A 19,265-nucleotide genomic window follows, 5' to 3' on the forward strand; every position below is an offset into this window, starting at 1 on the left:
GGCTCTGCCCTCAGGTCCTTATCTCTCCTGCCAATGGAAACATCTTCCCAACATCCACTCTGTCCAGGCCATTCAGTATTCTGAATGTTTCAGTCAGATTCCCCCCTCATCCTTCTAAACTCCATTGAGTATAGTCCCAGAGTCCTCAAACATTCCTCCTATGTTAAGCCTTTCATTCCTGGGATCATTCTCGTGAACCTCCTCTGGACCCGCTCCAGGACCAATACGTCTTTCCTGAGGTATGAGGCCCAAAATTGCTCACAGTACTCTAAATGTGGTCTGACCAAAGCCAGATCCCTGCTTTTATATTCTCGTCCTCTCGAGATGAATGACAATACTACATTTGCCTTCCTAACTACCAATTCGACCTGCAAGTTTACCTAAGAAAAATCTGGACAAGGCCTCTCAAGTCCCTTTGCATTTCAGATTTTTGAATTCCCCCCCCCCCATTTAGAAATAGTCCATGCCTCTATTCTTCCTACTAAAGTGCATGACCTCACTCTTTTCCATGCTGTCGTCCATCTACCACTTCTTAACCCACACTCCTAACTTGTCCAAATCCTTCTGCAGCCTCCCCGTCTCCTCAATGCTACCTGTCCCTCTACCTATCTTTGTATCATCTGCAAACTTAACCAGAATGCCCTCAATTCCTTTCTCCAGATCATTAATGTTGAAAGTGAAAAATTGTGGGGGGGGGGGGGGGAGAAAGAGGTCACATTAGCGATTTTCCAGTCCTCTGGAACTCTCCCTGACTCCAGTGATACCAGAAAGATGACTACTGAAGCCTCCACTCTCTCTTCAGCTATCTCCTTCAGAACTCCAGGACATAGCCCATCTGGGCCAGGTGATTTGTCCACTTTCAAACCTTTCAGTTTTTCTAGCACCTTGTTGATGGTCATGTATTCATCTCTGCTCCCCACCCCCCAAATTTCTTGAATTTTTGGGATATTACTCGTGATATCCATTGTGAAGACTGACGCAAGGTACTTATTCAGTTCCTCAGCCATTTCTTTGTTCCCATTACTACTTCTCCAGAATCATTTTCCATGGGTCCAATGGCTACTTTTGCCCTTTATGTACCTGAAGAAACTCTTGCGATCTTTCCTAATATTACTAACTAGCTTACCTTCATATTTAATCTTCTCCCTCCTTATTTATCTCTTTGTTGTCCTCTGTTGGTCTTTGTAGGCTTCCCGATCCTCTGGCTTCCCTCAGCCCTTCACCACATTAGATGCTTTCTCTTTTGCATTTATGCTGTCCCCGAATACCCTGGTCAACCATGACGGCCTCATCCTCCTTTAGTATGCCTCTTTTTCCTCTGGATGAATTTTTAATGTGTAGCGCAAATTACTCCCAGAAATTCCTGCCATTGCTGTTCCACTATTTTTCCCAGGCTCCTCTCCCAGTCAATTCTGGTCAGCTCCTCCCTCATGCCTCGGTCATTGCCTTTTAATCAACTGTAATATCATTACATCTGATTCCACTTTCTCCCCCTCAAACTACAGGGTAACTTCTAGGAGGGGCACGAATAGGATAAATAGACAAAGTCTTCCCCTGGGGTGGGGAATTCCAGAACTCGGCATAAGTTTAAGATGAGGGGGAAAAGATTTAAATGGGACCTAAGAAGCAACATTTTCACACAAAGGGTGGTGTGTGTATGGGACGAGCTGCCAGAGGAAGTGATGGAGACTGGTACAATTACAACTTTTTAAAAGACATCTGGATGAGTATATGAATAGGAAAGGTTTAGAGGGATATGGGACAAGTACTGGAAAATGGGACTAGATTAATTTAGAACATCTGGTCAGCATGGATAAGTTGGATGTACGTTACTCTATATTATGGTTACGGTCTCCTCAGGATTGCTTTACCTTAAGCTCCCTGATCAAGTCTGCCTGATTGCACAACACTAAATCCAGTATTGTCTGTTGTAGACATTCCACAAATTCCTTTTCTTGTGATCCACTACCAACCTGGTTTTCCCAGTTCACCTGCACATTGAAATATCCAATGATCTCTGTAACCTTGCCTTTCTTACACATCTTTTATCTTTCCTGGCATAATTTATGCCCTAAACATGACAACTGTTTGGAGGCCTGTAGATAACTCCCATTATGGTTTTCTTCCCTTTGTGGTTCCTCAACTTGAGCTAAACAGATTCTACATCATCTGTTCCTAGTTCGTCCATTGCTATTGATTTAATTTCTACTATGGTTAGGCTAACTAGCCTATTATTTTCAACGTTCCCTCTTCCTTCATTCCTTCCAGTCCTTAGGAATGCTAGATGATCAAAACCAACTCATTACTGGCTTTCTCTGTAGCGACCTTTTTTCAAAACTCCCAGATACAGGTTGTTAAATCTGGGAGATTTGTTACTACTTCATCCTAATCGTTTTTCCAGACTACTTCTTCACTGACACTAATTCCATACAGGTCCTCATTCTTGACTGATACTTGGTTCCTCGCTAATTCATAGTAATCCCTACAGTGTGGAAACAGGCCATTTGGCCCAACAGTTCCACACAGTCTCCAAAGAATATTCTGGCACATTTTTTGTGCTGTCAACCATGAAGGCAGATAGAGTCACAGTGATGTACAGAATGGAAACACATCCTTCGGTCCAACCCGTCCATGCCGACCAGATATCCCAACCCAATCTAGTCCCACCTGCCAGCACCCGGCCCATATCACTTCAAACCCTTCCTATTCATATACCCATCCAAATGCCTTTTAAATGTTGTAATTGTACCAGCCTCCACCAATTCCCCTGACAGCTCATTCCATACACGTACCACCCTCTGCGTGAAAAAGTTGCCTCTTAGGTCTCTTATATCTTTCCCCTCTCACCCTAAACCTATGCCCTCTAGTTCTGGGCTTCCAGACCCCAGGGAAAAGACTGTCTATTTATCCTATCCATGCCCCTCATAACTTTGTAAACCTCTATAAGGTCACCCCTCAGCCTCTGACACTCCAGGGAAAACAGCCCCAGCCTGTTCAGCCTCTCCCGATAGCTCAAGTCCTCCAACCCTGGCAACATCTTTGTAAATCTTTTCTGAACCCTTTCAAGTTTCACAACATCTTTCCGATAGGAAGGAGACCAGAATTGCACACAATATTCTAACAGTGGCCCAACCAATGTCCTATACAGCCGCAACATGACCTCCCAACCCATGTACTCAATACTCTGACCAATAAAAGAAAGCATACCAAATGCCTTCTTCACTATCCTATCTACCTGCGACTCCACTTTCAAGGAGCCATGAACCTGCACTCCAAGATCTCTTTGTTCAGCAACACTCCCTGGGACCTTACCATTAAAGGTGTATAAGTCCTGCAAAGATTTGCTTTCCCAAAATGCAGCACCTCGCATTTATCGGAATTAAACTCCATCTGCCACTTCTCAGCCCATTGGCCCATCTGGTCAAGATCCCGTTGTAATCTAGGTAACCCTCTTCGCTGTCCACTACACTTCCAATTTTGGTGTCATCTGCAAACTTACTAACTGTACCTCTTATGCTCACATCCAAATCATTTATGTAAATCACATAAAGTAGAGGAACCAGCACTGATCCTGGTCACAGGCCTGAAGTCTGAAAAACAACCCTCCACCACCACCCTCTGTCTTCTACCTTTGAGCCAGGTCTGTATCCAAATGGCTAGTTCTCCCTTTATTCCGTGAGATCTAACCTTGCTAATCAATCTCCCATGGGGAACCTTGTTGAACGCCTTACTGAAGTTCATACAGATCACATCTACCGCTCTGCCCTCATCAATCCTCTTTGTTACTTCCTCAAACAACTTAATCAAGTTTGTGAAACATGATTTCCCACGCACAAAGCCAAGTTGACTATCCCTAATCATAGAGTCATAGAGATGTACAGCAGTCCTTGCCTTTCCAAATACATGTATATCCTGTCCTTCAGGATTCCCTCCAACAACTTGCCCACCACCAACGTCAGGTTCACTGGTTCCCTGGCTTGTCCTTACCACACTTCTTAAACAGTGGATCCATGTTAGCCAACCTCCAGTCTTCCAGCACCTCACCTGTGACTATCAATTATACAAATATCTCAGCAAGAGGCCCAGCAATTACTTCTCTAGTTTCCCACAGACTCTAGAGTGCACTTGATCAGGTCCTGGGGATTCATCCACCTTTACCCTTATCAAGACATCCAGCACTTCCTCCTCTGTAATATGGACATTCTGCAAGATATCACCATCCACTTCCCTACAGTCTATTTCTTCCATATCCTTTTCCACAGTAAATACAGATGCTTAGGACTGGACTTAGTCCTGGGGTTGGGACACCAATGTAGGGTATCTGGGTCTCTTCAACACATGTCAATACTTGATCCCAGATGCAATCTTTGATGATTTGGGACCATGCTCACTACTTCTCCATCACGTTTCAGGATCGACAGAATAGCCTTGATGGTGCATGATGATATTTCCACTCCTGAATTGGCATGCTTCAATCTAGCTAGGAAGTGGAAACAAATCAGCAAGCAAGCAAGCATGCCAGCTAGTGGTGAGAAATTACAGGTCTGCTTGCCTCCCCCACAGTTTAAGGATTCAGCCCCAAATACTGTTTTAATGTCATTTCAGTATTCCCCATTATATTTTCATCTATTTCGGTCTCTAATAGGCCACATTTATTTTCACTAATTTCTTCCCAAATACATACTCTTAGTAATATTGCAAACTGATTTTGGGGCCTCATGATCCCTTATTCTCATCGTCCTTTCTCTTTCCTCATCAATTTTTTTGATCTTCCTTAGTTTTCCAAAATCCTCCAAATGCTCAGATGTTGGAAATATTATAATTATATTCCTTTAATAAAATACTATCCTTAACTCTTCTTGTCAATCACAAATGGTACTTTGTGCCTCAGAAGAAACATACATTTGTTACAAATGATGATTAATTCTTTAGTTGCTGTCCATTTCTTTTTTAAAGTCATATCCTTAAATGTTGTTTATCAATCTACCTTCAACTTGTCCATCATACCTGTATTTTTTACTGTGTTTAGATTTAAGACCCTTAGTTTGAATTTATCAAATTGCTTTCAAACTCAATATCTCATTCTGCTGTATTATGGCTTACCACAGTTTTTAATTAACCCTTTCTCACTGGATCCAAGATAGCCAGTTCCTAAGTTTGTTTCTTGACATGTTATCTTAAAAAATGTGATATACATTCTATGAACTCATCCTCCACACGGCAAATTTGGTGTGTTCAGTTGGTGACAATTATATGCTCCTATTATTACTGTATCTTTATTGAGTTGCATAGCATGGAAACAGATCATTCAGTCCAACTGGTCCACAGTGACCATGTTCCAAAACTAAACCAGCCCCATTTCACTGCGTTTGGCCCATACCCTTCCAAAACTTTCAAGTTAAACAACATCTATTTTACAGCAGGGAGACCAGAATTGAACACAGTATTCTGATAGTGGCCTCACCAATGTCCAGTACAGCTGCAACATGACGTCCCAACTCCTATACTCAATGCACTGCCCAGTGAAGGTAAGCATTCCAATCAACTTCTTCACCACCCTATCTACTTGTGACTCCAACCTCAAGGAAATATGCACCTGCACCCCTAGGTCTCATTGTTCGACAACACTCCCCAGGACCCTACTGTTAAATGTAGAAGTCCTGCCCTGGTTTGCTGTAACAAAATGCAACACCTCACATTTATCGAATTAAACTCCTTAATCCATTAGCCCATGTGATGTACTGAGGTAACCTTCTTCATTGCCCATTACATCAATTTTAGTGTCATCTGCAAACTTACTAATCATAATTCCTATATTCACATCTAAATAGTTTATGTAAATGACAAAAAGCAATAGACCCAGCAGTGATACATGTGACACACTGCTTGAGACAGGCCTCCAAACCAATAAACAACTTTTTACCACCACCTTCTCCCACCTTGAAGCTAATTTGATATCCAACTAGATAGCTCCCCCTGCATTCCACGTGATCTAATCTATAATCAGTCTATCATGCAGAATCTTGTTAAATGCCTTGAAGTCCATGTAGATAACGTTCACCATTTAGCCTTCAATCTTTGTCACTTCTTCAAAAAACTCAATCAAGTTAATGCAACTTGATTTCCCATGCACAAAGCCAAGTTGCCTATCCCTAATCAGCCCTTGCCTTTCTAGATGCAAGTAAATCCCATCCCTCAGAATGCCCTCAAACAATTTACTCACCACCAACGTCAAGCTCACTGGTCTATGGTCTTCCTGGCTTTTCCTCACAGCCTTTCTTAAATAATGGCACTATATTAGCCACACTCCAGTCTTTTCGGCACCTCAGCTGTGGATATCGATGATACAAATAGTTCAAGCAAGGAGTCCAGCAATGTCTTCCGTAGCTTCCCACAAAGTTCTGGGATATACCTGATCAGGTCCAGGGGATTTGTCCAACTTTGTGTTTTAAGACCTCAAGATCTCCTCTTCAGTGATACAGATGCTTTTCAAGACATCACTATTTACATCCCCAAGGTCCCTAGTTTCCATGTCCTTCTCCACAGTAAATACTGACACAAAATATTTGCTTCGTATCTCACCCATCTCCTCTGGTTCCACACATAGATGGCCTACGTGTCCCTATTCTCTCACTAGATAGTGTTTTGCCCTTAATCTCTTTGAATTCTCCTTAACCCTATTTGCCAAAGCTATTTCATGTTTCCTTTTTGCAATCTAGATTTCCCTCTTAAGTATTCTCCTATTGCCCTTACACTCTTCTACGGATTCACTCCATCCAGCTGCCTATATCTGACATATGCCTCCTCCTTGACCACAGCCTCACAGTTTTTATTTTGACATCTAGCATTCCCTAAACCTACCAGCCTTGCCCTTCACATTCACAAGAACATACATCTCTGAACTCTCGTTATCTCATTTTTGAAGGTCTCCTACTTCCTAACCATCCTTTTATCTGTGAAAGGTCCCTGCCTAAAACCATCAAAACTGGCCTTACTCCAATTCAGAACTTTGAACTTTAGATCACGTTTATCCTTTCCCATAACTATTTTAAAACTAATAAGAATTATGATCACTTGTACAAAAGTGCTTCCTCACTGAATCCCAAAAGAAGGTCAAGTTTTGCTCCTTCTCTAGGAGGTACATCCATATATTTTCTTGTACAAACTTAACATGGAATGAACATGGCATGTTTACTAGGTATTCAAGTATATAAAGTAAAGAAGTCTTAATACAGGCAGCATTGTGATGACCACATCTGCAGTGCGTGACATACTTTCCTTACAGGTAGTGCAACAAAGATTCACTAAACTAGTTTTTCAGATTAGGATGTTCTACTAATCTTAATTTTTTTTCTACTTAAGTGTTGACATGCACAGTGTGTGTATTCAGTTTACCATTTAATTGTCTAGGAAAGAAAACCATTATTATTATCCTGTACATCTTATGTATGACAGCATTAAAAACAAATCTGTAACAGTAAAAAAAGTACACTGTCCTGTATTTAATCTTTTGAAGTCTATACAGTAAACATACAATGAAACAATAATTATCATTAAGCTTTTCTCAAAAAAAACTTTAACTTAGTTATGACATTATGTTCCATACCCATGATACATTTTGTAATGGAGAACAACTGATTCTCAGAAATTCAATTTTAGATTTATTTTGTAGAGATCATTTCATACCTCCCCAATACTGTAATCCAGCTGGCGAGCCCTAACGATCATCTCCATTTGAAAGACGTATCCTTTCGATACACACTTTTCAACCAGTTTCTGCAGTACTTCTTTTTTGTATAACCTATGGATAGAAATACATCATAATACATTTAAATGCATGACTCTAAGCAGATATTGGAGACAGGTAAGCAATTAAGATATACAATCGCATTTCCAATAGTTGCTAATCCAAAACTGCAAATACTATTACTGCAAAGTGCTGGTCCGCAGTGTGTATAGCTTTCATCTCTGGAAACAAAGATATTGAGGAGATTATTCATAAGAAATGCAGTGTATGACATTACAGAGCTCCACAGAGTACAAGTTCATTTTTTGATCTGTATTTCATGATAGTAGAGTTGGTCTCAGCTCAGGAAGGGACAGGATACTGCAGCGCTCCCCTGACGAGAAACGTGAGGGAGAGAAATCTGACAGGGGCTACTCCTGTAATTCCTTGCCACTGATTTCCTGCTGAAAAGTGTTTAACCTTCATGAGGAGGGTAGGATTATGTAGAATCAGCTACAATGGTGTGTTTTCAATTAGAACTTCAAAAAAAATGAAAGCAAGTACAGGAACAATTTGGGATTCATGGGATATAGAATAGTATATAATAAGAATGGACCGTTCCACCTATGGCATTGTACTGAACATGTCGTCAAATTAATCTAACCCCTTCTGCCTGGCCTTGGTCCATAGCCCCCATTCTATGCATATTCATGTCTTTATCTAAAAGCTCCTTAAACGCTTCTATTGTATCTGCCTCTGCCACCACCCCTGGCAGCGCATTCCAGACACCTAACACACACTTTACAAAAACACTTGCACCTCTCATCTCCCATGAACTCCTCCCAGATTAGACATTTCAACTCTGGGATAAAAATTCTGACCTTCAAACCTATTTTTGCATCTCAGTTTTATAGACTTGTATCAAGTCTCCCCTCAGCCTCACACCTTCCAGAGAAAACGACCCTAGGTTTTTCTAAAGTCTTCTTATAACTCGTATCATCTAATCCAGTTCCATCCTGGTAAACCTCTTCTGCACTCTCTCCAAATCCTTCCTGTAATGTGGCAACCAGAACTGAATGCAGTACTCTAAGTGCAACCGAACCTAATTTGTGGGTGGCATGGTGGCACAGTGGTTAGCACTGCTGCCTCACAACGCCAGAGACCTGGGTTCAATTCCCGACTCAGGTGACTGACTGTGTGGAGTTTGCACATTCTCCCCGTGTCTGCATGGGTTTCCTCCGGGTGCTCCGGTTTCCTCCCACAATCCAAAAATGTGCGGGTCAGGTGAATTGGCCATGCTAAATTGCCCATAGTGTTAGGTTAAAGGGGTAAATGTAGGGGTATGGGTGGGTTGCGCTTCGGCGGGTCAGTGTGGACTTGTTGGGCCGAAGGGCCTGTTTCCACACTGTAAGTAATCTAATCTAATCTCATCTAACCAAAGTCTTATAAAGCTGCAACATGACATCCTGACTATTGTACCCAATGCCCAGACCAATAAAGGCAACATGCTGTACATCATCTTTACCACCCTATATACTTGTGCGGCCACTTTCAGGGAGCTATGGACTTGGATCCCACGATCCTTCTGCACATCAATGCTGTTCAGGGTCCTGCCATTAACTGTATACTTTTCCTTAACATTTGATTGCCCAAAGTGCAGCATCTCACACTCGCCCAGATTAAACTCCATCTGCCATTTTTCCATCCATTCTTACCTTTACAAATAGGATAACGTTAGTGGAGAAATACAATCAAATAATTCAAATTTAAATTGATACCTAATGGACAACAGAAACACCAAATATATTCATATACAAGTCAGTACGATGATTTTCAGCCAAATCCCCCCCACATAATTTTTAATATACTTCATCTAAAGTGGGCTCTTGCTTTGTTTGTTTTTTTTAAGATCAAAGCCCAAAGGATTTTTGAATCAAAAGTTTATAGGCAGGGACATTCATGATTAGATTTCCTTAAAAGGGTATAAATAATGAAAATGAGTTTTAGTAAATTAAGTGTGGAAATGTTAGATAATTAATAGGGCATGAAATGAATATAGTTTGTATTATGGAATAGATAAATGCTAGAAAATTAATAATGAATTCTTCAGTGTTGTTGATTTTTTACTTTATTCCACGTGATAATTATTTTGGGCCCAAACCAAAAAAGGGTGCATCAATTCCTCAAAAACATTTTGATATAAAAGTCAACCCTGAGAGATTTGGAAGAAAAATCCTGGTCTCAAAAATTTGACTTTTACAAGAGAATGTGTGGTAAAAAAGCTGACAAAAAACTCTTCTGTCATTCCACTCCATGCATAGCATAAACTTACTGCTATGTGCAAAGAGTCAGATATATGTCAGTAGATATTCTGTAGGTTTAGTGAAATGTAAAGTATTAGAAGATTAGCCTTAAATTTCTAATGGTCATTCAAGAAAACAAATTCTATTTTTCATTACCCTCAGTACAGTAGGAAGAATTTGTTTGATTGAACTTAATAGGAAGACAGCATTTTGTTGTTTAATAACTATGTATAGTTCTTTACATGCCCTTAAGTTACAAAATTACACCCACATAAATGTAAATTAGAAGACATTAAACCTCATTCTTACCTGAAGCTACCTGTCAAGTCTGAAGCACCTGGTCTCAATAATATCTGTGTGACAAAATTTGCTCCTCGACTGTATTAAAGAACAGTTGTGAATAATTACAACATGAAAACAAAGTGATGTCATTTCACTGATCTTTGAGAAATTGTCATCAATGTTTATTTAAATTCTACACTTAGCAGTTGCATGCATTAACAAAATTTAAATACAAAACAGTGAAATAAATTAAACCATTGTAAAATATGTAAACTTTATTTGGGGGCTGGATGACAAAGGAGAAGTATTAAACCAGAAGTAAATTTGCATCTTATTTTAAGCACTAAATTACTTTGCATTTGATATTTTAAAAAGAGTGATTGCAGCACTATAATACTTTATCCTTGAAATAAAATTCATTTCTTTTTACTAAATTAATTTTAATGCTGATAAATGGGGTTAAAAAACTTAATTCAGACCATCCAATTTACTTCGCTATTGAAATCTTGGCCATCATTTTCAGAAATCCATTACAAATTTGGCTAGCAATTTAGCTTATCTTGGTGCTAAGATTTACCTGAGAAGAGTGGGCCAATAATTGTGACAGACTGTTCCATAAGGCATCGCAAAATGTAAACGCAGATGTAAATGAATGAAATCCCAATGAGACACCGAAAAAGATCAATTTGCTTGTCTGAGTGATACTCAGGACAAAAGCAATTCACACCTGGTTCTTCAGTAACACACTTAAATTAACAAAAGCAGTGAAAAAGAAAACAAATTCTAACGTATGCAACTTAAACTATACCCTTTCAAAGTCCCAAATACTGTACCACAGACACTTAATCATGATTAATTCAAAGGAAAGATGGTTTAATACATTACTATTTCGGGTAAACAAAATTCGAAAGATCACAAGGCCAAATGCAGGTGGGAGTTATTTTCAGATGAACTAGAGTCCTGTATGAATTCTCTTTTTTCAGCTATCTTGGTTTTTCCATATTTTTGACCACACAGAGCACGCAATGGAAAGTTGGAACTTTTTAAATTGCAAGTTCTGTATATTTTCTCTTTCACTATTTAAAGCTTTTTTTAAAGCACACTGCTGCTCAACCTGTTGTCAGGAAGAACCTTTCTTAGCTCAGAAGATTCTCAGTCTTACATTTACTTTTTATTCATTTGTGGGACATGGGCATCGCTGGCTGGCCAGCATTTATTGCCTGCTCCTAGTTGCCCTTGAGGTGGTGATGATGGTGAGCTGCCTTTAACTATTGCAATCCACATACTCTAGGAGTGCACCCACAAGACCCTTAGGAAGGGGATTCTAGGATTTGGCCCACTGACAGTGAAGGAATAACAATATATTTCCGATTTAGGATGGTGATTGCCTTGGAGGGTAACTTGCTGGTAGTGCTATTACTATGTATCCGCTGCGCATGTCCTTTTAAATGGAAGTGATCTTGGGTTTGGGAGGTACTATAGATATTGAGTGAATTTTTGTGGTGCACCTTCTAGGTAGTACACATTGCTGTAACTGAGCAGTGGTGGATGAGGGAGTGGATGCTTATGGATGTGGTGTCAATCAAGCAGACTGCTTTGTCCTGCATGGTGGTGTCGAGCTTAGAGTGCTGTTGGAGTTCACCCATCCAGGCAAGTGGGGAGTATTCCATCACACTCCGGACTTGTGCCTTGTAGATGGCAGACAGGCTTTGGGGAATCAGGGTGTCAGTTACTCGTCACTGTATTCCTAGCCTCTAACCTGCTCTTGTAGCTCCTGTGTTTATATAGTGAGTCTAGTTGAGTTTCTGGTCAATGGTACACCAGAGGATATTCATAATGGTGAATGCAATGACAGTAACACCATTAAATGTCAAGAGGCAGTGGTTAGATTGTCTTTTATTGGAGTGGCATTACCTGGCATTTGGGTCGTGCGAACTGTACTTGCTACTTGTCAGCTCAAACCTGGATATTGTCCCGATCTTGTTATTTTGAACAGTCTGCTTCAGTACCTGAGGAGTCACAAATGGTGCTGAATATTGGGCAGTGAACTTCCCCACTTCTGACCTTATGATGGACAGAACGGCATTATTGAAGCAACTGAAAATGGTTGGGCCTAGGATGCTACCCTGAAGAACACTTGCAGAAATGTCCTGGAACTGAGATGACTGACCTCCAACAACCACAACCATCTTCGTATAGGCCAGATAAGACCCAAACCACAGGAGCATTTGTCACCAATACCCATTGATTCCAGTCTTGTTAGGGGCTCTTGATGCCAAACTCAGTCAAATGCAGCTTTGATTTCAACGGCTGTCACACTCAACTCACTTCTGGAATTCAGCTCTTTTGTCCACATTTGAACCAAGGCTGTAATGAAGTCAGGAACCAACTGGACCTGGTACAACCCAAACTGAACATCACTGAGCACGTTACTGTTGAGCAAGTACTGCTTGATAGCACTGTCGATGATAGGGTTGAGAGGAGACTGATAGGCCGGTAAATGCCTGGGTTGTATTTATAGAGTCAGAGATGTACAGCATGGAAACAGATCCTTTGGTCCAACCTGTCCACGCCGACCAGATATCCCAACCCAATCTAGTCCCACCTGCCAGCACCTGGCCCATATCCCTCCAAACCCTTCCTATTCATATACCCATCCAAATGCCTCTTAAATGTTGCAATTGTACCAACCTCCACCACATCCTCTGGCTGCTCATTCCATACACGTACCAGCCTCTGCATGAAAAAGTTGCCCCTTAGGTCTCCTTGATATCCTTCCCCTCTCACCCTAAACCTATGCCCTCTAGTTCTGGACGCCCCGACCCCAGGAAAAAGTCTATTTATCCTATCCATGCCCCTCAATTTTGTAAGCCTCTATAAGGCCACCCCTCAGCCTCTGACGCTCCAGGGAAAACAGCCCCAACCTGTTCAGCCTCTCCCTGTAGCTCAAATCCTCAAACCCTGGCAACAACCAGGGTTTCAAGTTTCACAACATCTTTCCGATAGGAAGGAGACCAGAATTGCACGCAATATTCTAACAGTGGCCTAACCAATGTCCTGTACAGCCGCAACATGACCTCCCAACCCCTGTACTTAATACTCTGACCAATAAAGGAAAGCATACCAAACGCCTTCTTCACTATCCTATTTACCTGCGACTCCACTTTCAAGGAGCTATGAACCTGCGCTCCAAGGTCTCTTTGTTCAGCAACACTCCCTAGGACCTTACCATTAAAGGTCTTGCTAAGATTTGCTTTCCCAAAATCAGCACCTCGCATTTATCTGAATTAAACTCCATCTGCCACTTCTCAGCCCATTGGCCCATCTGGTCAAGATCCTGTTGTAATCTGAGGTAGTGTCATCTGCAAACTTACTAACTGTACCTCTTATGCTCGCATCCAAATCATTTATGTAAATGACAAAAAGTAGAGGACCCAGCACCGATCCTTGTGGCACTCCACTGGTCACAGGCCTCCAGTCTGAAAAACAACCCTGCACCACCACCCTCTGTCTTCTGCCTTTGAGCCAGTTCTGTATCCAAATGTCCAGCTCTCCCTGTATTCCATGAGAACTAACCTTGCTAATCAGTCTCCCATGGGGAACTTTGTCGAACGCCTTACTGAAGTCCATATAGATCACATCTACTGCTCTGCCCTCATCAATCTTCTTTGTTACCTCTTCAAAAAACTCAATCAAGTTGGTGAGACATGATTTCCCACGCACAAGGCCATGCTGACTATCCCTAATCAGTCCTTGCCTTTCCAAGGACTGATTAGGGATAGTCAGGATTCCCTCCAACAACTTGCCCACAACTGAGGTCAGGCTCACCGGTCTATAGTTCCCTGGCTTGTCTTTACCGCCCTTCTTAAACAGTGGCACCACGTTTGTCAACCTCCAGTCTTCTGGCACCTCACCTATGACTATCAATGATACAAATATGTCTTGCTTTTTGTGTTAAGGACATGCTTGAGCAATCTTCCACTGCAGCAAGTAAATGCCAATGTTATAACTGTAATAGAACAGCTTAGCTCGGAAAGCAGCAATTTCTGAAGCATGTCGGCAGTACTATTTTTGGAATTTTATCATAGCATTTGCAATATTCAGAGCTTCCAACAATTTCTTGATATCACATGGAGTTATTCAAATTGGCCGAAGACCAGTATCTGTGATGCTGGGACCACTGGAAGAGTCTGAGATGGATCATTCACTCAGCATTTCTGGCTGAAGACTATTGCAAATGCTTCAACCTTATCTTTTGGATGGGTGTGTTGGGCTTTTCCATCATTGAGGATGAGGATATTTATGGAGACTCTTCCTTCTCCAGTGAGAATTGTTTAATTGTCCACCACCAATCACATTTGGATGTGGTAGGGCTGCAGAGCTTAGATCTGATCTATTGATTGTGGGATCGATGAGCTCTATTACTTGAAATTTGCGCTGTTTGGCATGAAAGTAGTCCTGATTGACACCTCATTTTTTAGGTATGCCTACTGCTGCTCCTGCCATGCCCTCCTGCACTCTCCATTGAAGCAGGGTTAATCCCTGGCTTGATGGTAATAGTTGAGTGGGCCATGAGGTTGCAGATTGTGCTGGAATATAATTCTGCTGTTGTTGATGACCTACAGCACCTCATGAATGCCTGGTCTTGAGTTTAGATTTGTTTTAAAGTCTGTCCCTTTTAGCGATAGTGCCACACAACACAATGGAGAGTATTCTCAATGTGAAAGTGGGGCTTCATCTCTAAAAAGGACTGTGCGGTGTAACTCTTACCAATACTGTCACGAGCAGATGCATCTGCAGCCAGCAGCTTGGTAAGGATGAGATCAAGTATGTTTTTCCTTCTTCATCATCTGCCGGAGACCCAGTCTAACAGCTATGTCCCTTAGGGCCCAACAAACTTCATTATTAGTGCTGCTACCAAGCCATTCTTGGTGGGTCTGTCCTCCCAGTGAAAGAGGTCATATCCTAGGACAGTGGTGGTGGTGGTGGTGGTGGTATCTGGGACATAGTCGTACCTCACAGAAAACGCTTGGCTGTTGCTCAACTACTCAGACAGCTGTCTCAATTTTGACACAAGTTCCCAGATGTTACTAAGAAGGACTTTACAGGGAGTTTGCCATTGACCTTTCCAATGCTAGGTCGATGCCAGGTGGTCCATCCAGATTTATTTCACGTTGAGACTTTGTAGTGATTGATACATCCGAGTAGCTTGCTAGGCCATTTCTGTGATCCGGTGATAGTCAACCACATTGCTGTGGGTCTTGAGTCACATGCAGGCCAGACCAGGTGAGGTTAGCAGATTTCCTTTCCTGAAGGACATTAGTGAAGCAGATGAGTTTTTCTGACAATCGACAATGGTGTCATGGTCGTCCGTAGATTCTTAATTCCAGATTTCTTTCATAAATTCTAATTCTACCGACTGTCCCTTATTGCTTCCAAAATGAACATTGTATTTCATAGCTCAACAATGTGTCTAATTTGATTTTTAACTTGCTAAACATTCCTGATATTCCAGCTATAACAGTCCAACTTCCATTCTAATTTATATTTCCAAAAGACGAAATATACTTGCCCTCATAAACTAGATCATCCAGTTCAATTCTTCCCATACCATTGAAAAAATACAAATTCAATTTGTTTTTGAAATATTTATAGGGCTTTCCCTTTATTACGATATCTAGAAATCTATTTGATATATTGACAACAATCCTAAATTCATCTTCTACTGGATTTGATATAGGTCTCTCTGATTTAGTTTCAGGACTGAGATGAAGCATTTTCCTATTTTCTCTTAACCATACTCAAACTCTGTAATCACTTTGACAATCTCAGTACTCAAAAACACACGTCCATCTAATCTTTCCTCTTAACTCAGATCCTCCGGGCAAAAACTAACTCGAGGAAAAACACTAACTTTTGGATCAGAATGTCAATGTCAGTCACAAATGAGGGATACAGGTTTGCACTGCTTAGGAAACAGTCACCTGAAAGTGATGTTTCCCAAAATGGATTAACCAGGGACAGACTCACCATTGATTATGGGCAGTAAGCAAGCTCTCATGACAATAGGAGGCCGTCCAGCCCAGAAGGTGAGGAAGCCTAGAATTCCAGAGAGAGGGGGAGAGAGGGAGGCCTTTGGTTTGAAGTCACTCTCAAACTACTTCAAATTTCATGTTAAACATGGTCAAATTTTATAAAACAATCCCCTTACGGGGCATCTGAAGCTAGACAGATGAAGATAGCTTCAAAGCACTGGTTTTGCAGTTTGCTACAAAGAAGTCATCTTCAGTCAGCTGGTCCCAACCTCGGTTGCTCTCAGGCCAACTGAAAAATTTTATTCAGCCTTTGGCAAGAGGTCTTAATAGGCCATTAAGTATCCTCAATTAGTTCTATGAGCAAATAGCCCTTTGGCTGCTAATTTCATCTCCATGAAAATGGCGTGGGGCATTATGGTGCTCACAAATTAACACACTAGATGACAGCACAAATTATCCTGCTTGTCCACCTTCATTCTCCTCCCCATTTTGATGCTGAAAATCTTGCTCTAGGTATCAGCCTTATCATTCTTCTTGACACTAAGTGCCTAAAGCATTCAAAAGTCCCAGTGACAAGAATCAGACTTCGTACTGGGTTCTGAGCAATACACTGTAATCTAATCATAACTTTTACCATTTTGGCCAAATAATCAACATTCTACTGCCTTTGTTAATTGATGCTCTGCATTGGTTGGACCCATTATGCAGAGTCCACTAAGACTCATTTTCAGATACAATGAGTGTCTGTGTAGAGTATACAAAGAGGCAAAACAAGTTAGTTTTGTAAAATGAGGTTTCGGAGTTTGTAAAAATCACTTCACAATAATACATCTTAAAAAAACAAGTCAGAAGTCACACACCACCGGGTTATAGTCCAACAGGTTTATTTGAAATCACAAGCTTTCGAAGTGCTGCACCTTTGTCAGGTGAAGCTGAAAATGTTGTGATTTCAAATAAACCTATCGGACTATAATCTGATTTCATGTGATTTCTGACTTTGTCCACCCCAGTCCAACACTGGCACCTCCACATCACAAAAACAAGTGCTCAAGAAATTGAAATAAAGATAAGTCTCAAAAATGATCTGAAATTTTTTTTTTCAAAGCCCATGTTTCCCTCAAGACACTAAACCTTTTTATTTCCCCAGTGGCAATATGCTCTCATTGCTTCACTTCACAGTTCATCTTGTTATAACCACTAGGTTAGATTACATTTTAAATTACGAGGTAAAAACAATGACTGCAGATGCTGGAAACCAGATTCTGGATCAGTGGTGCTGGAAGAGCACAGCAATTCAGGCAGCATCCGAGGACAGGCAAAATCGACGTTTCGGGCAAAAGCCCTTCATCAGGAATAAAGGCAGAGAGCCTGAAGCGTGGAGAGATAAGCTAGAGGAGGGTGGGGGTGGGGAGAGAGTAGCATAGAGTACAATAGGTCAGTGGGGAAGGAGATGAAGGTGATAGGTCAGGGAGGAGAGGGTGGAGTGGATAGGTGGAAAAGGAGCTGGGCAGGTCGGACAAGTCCGGACAAGTCAGGGGATCGAGTTGCTGGAGGTTAGAAACTAGGATGAGGTGGGGGAAGGGGAAATGAGGAAACTGTTGAAATCCACATTGATGCCCTGGGGTTGAAGTGTTCCGAGGCGGAAGATGAGGCGTTCTTCCTCCAGGCGTCTGGTGGTGAGGGAGTGGCGGTGGAGGAGGCCCAGCACCTCCATATCCTTGGCAGAGTGGGAGGGGGAGTTGAAATGTTGAGCCACGGGGCGATTTGGTTGATTGGTGCGGGTGTCTCGGAGACGTTCCCTAAAGCGCTCTGCCACATCCACTAATATCATCTATTGTATCCGTTGCTCCCGATGCGGTCTCCTCTACATTGGGGAGACTGGGCGCCTCCTAGCAGAGGGGGACAAGGAGTCCAGGTCAAGTCTTATCGAAAGTCAGATGCCAGGTTTAACACCTGAACACAACAGGGAAGCAATTTTGTGTTGACTTAAAGACTCTGAGACAAACTGACTCAGAGGGAGGAGGGAGAAAGCGTGCGAGGGAGAGAAAGTGAGAGAAAAAAAATAAGACAGCGTGTGAGAAAGAGCGAGAGCGCGAGAGAGAGCGAGACTGTTGGAGACAGCAGGGGAAAAGGCTGTTCTGTTTGCTACCATGCATAGATAGCAGCATGTTTTATGGTCACTGAAATGAAACCCGTGGAAATACAAAAATACTGGAAAATTCACACTGGTGAAACCAGGAGATGGATTCACAATGTGGGCCTGGATGCTAGACATTGGTTCAGACATTCTGAAAAAGACTGAAGAGACTTTTGCCAGATACTGCATGTTAAAACTCAATAAAATTGTATGTTATTTCAGGTTGGTTCTGTAAAGTCTGTAATTCTATGGAGAATGCTGTGGAACATATAAGCATGGCATGGTTTTATTAGTTGTTCTTAGAAATTAACAATGGATATTTTCTGTCATCAAGAGTAGATTAGATTAGATTACATTACAGTGTGGAAACAGGCCCTTCGGCCCAACAAGTCCACACCGACCCGCCGAAGTGCAAACCACCCATACCCCTACATTTACCCCTTACCTAACACTATGGGCAATTTAGCATGGCCAATTCACCTGGCCTGCACATCTTTGGATTGTGGGAGGAAACCGGAGCACCTGGAGGAAACCCACGCAGACCCGGGGAGAATGTGCAAACTCCACACAATCAGTCGCCTGAGGCGGGAATTGAACCCGGGTCTCAGGCGTTGTGAGGCAGCAGTGCTAACCACTGTGCCACCGTGCCGCCCACTAATTACCTATTAAGTGTAGTTTTAGCCAAGTTATTTTTAGTTTATTGCTGTAGAAATCTTAAAACTTTAAATCTTGTTACATAATTCTATTAAGTCATTCACTGAGAATTTAAATTGCTTAAAACA

General features: G+C 41.7%; 1 protein-coding gene across 1 annotated transcript in view; it reads right to left on the reverse strand.

Moving 5' to 3' along the window:
* Nucleotides 1-19,265, reverse strand: part of dpm1 (dolichyl-phosphate mannosyltransferase subunit 1, catalytic) — a 96,194-nt gene that overhangs the window by 17,217 nt on the left and 59,712 nt on the right. Inside the window, exons 8-9 of the mRNA XM_043710256.2 lie at nucleotides 10,339-10,407; nucleotides 7,687-7,801 (exon numbers count right to left, since the gene is read on the reverse strand). Coding sequence (XP_043566191.1) covers nucleotides 7,687-7,801; nucleotides 10,339-10,407 — 184 coding nt within the window. The remainder of the gene's footprint in view (nucleotides 1-7,686; nucleotides 7,802-10,338; nucleotides 10,408-19,265) is intronic.

The sequence above is a fragment of the Chiloscyllium plagiosum genome, unplaced genomic scaffold (genome assembly GCF_037043375.1).
Source record: "Chiloscyllium plagiosum isolate Xiang-an unplaced genomic scaffold, Cpla_swu_hap1 HiC_scaffold_15, whole genome shotgun sequence".
NCBI lineage: Eukaryota > Metazoa > Chordata > Chondrichthyes > Orectolobiformes > Hemiscylliidae > Chiloscyllium > Chiloscyllium plagiosum.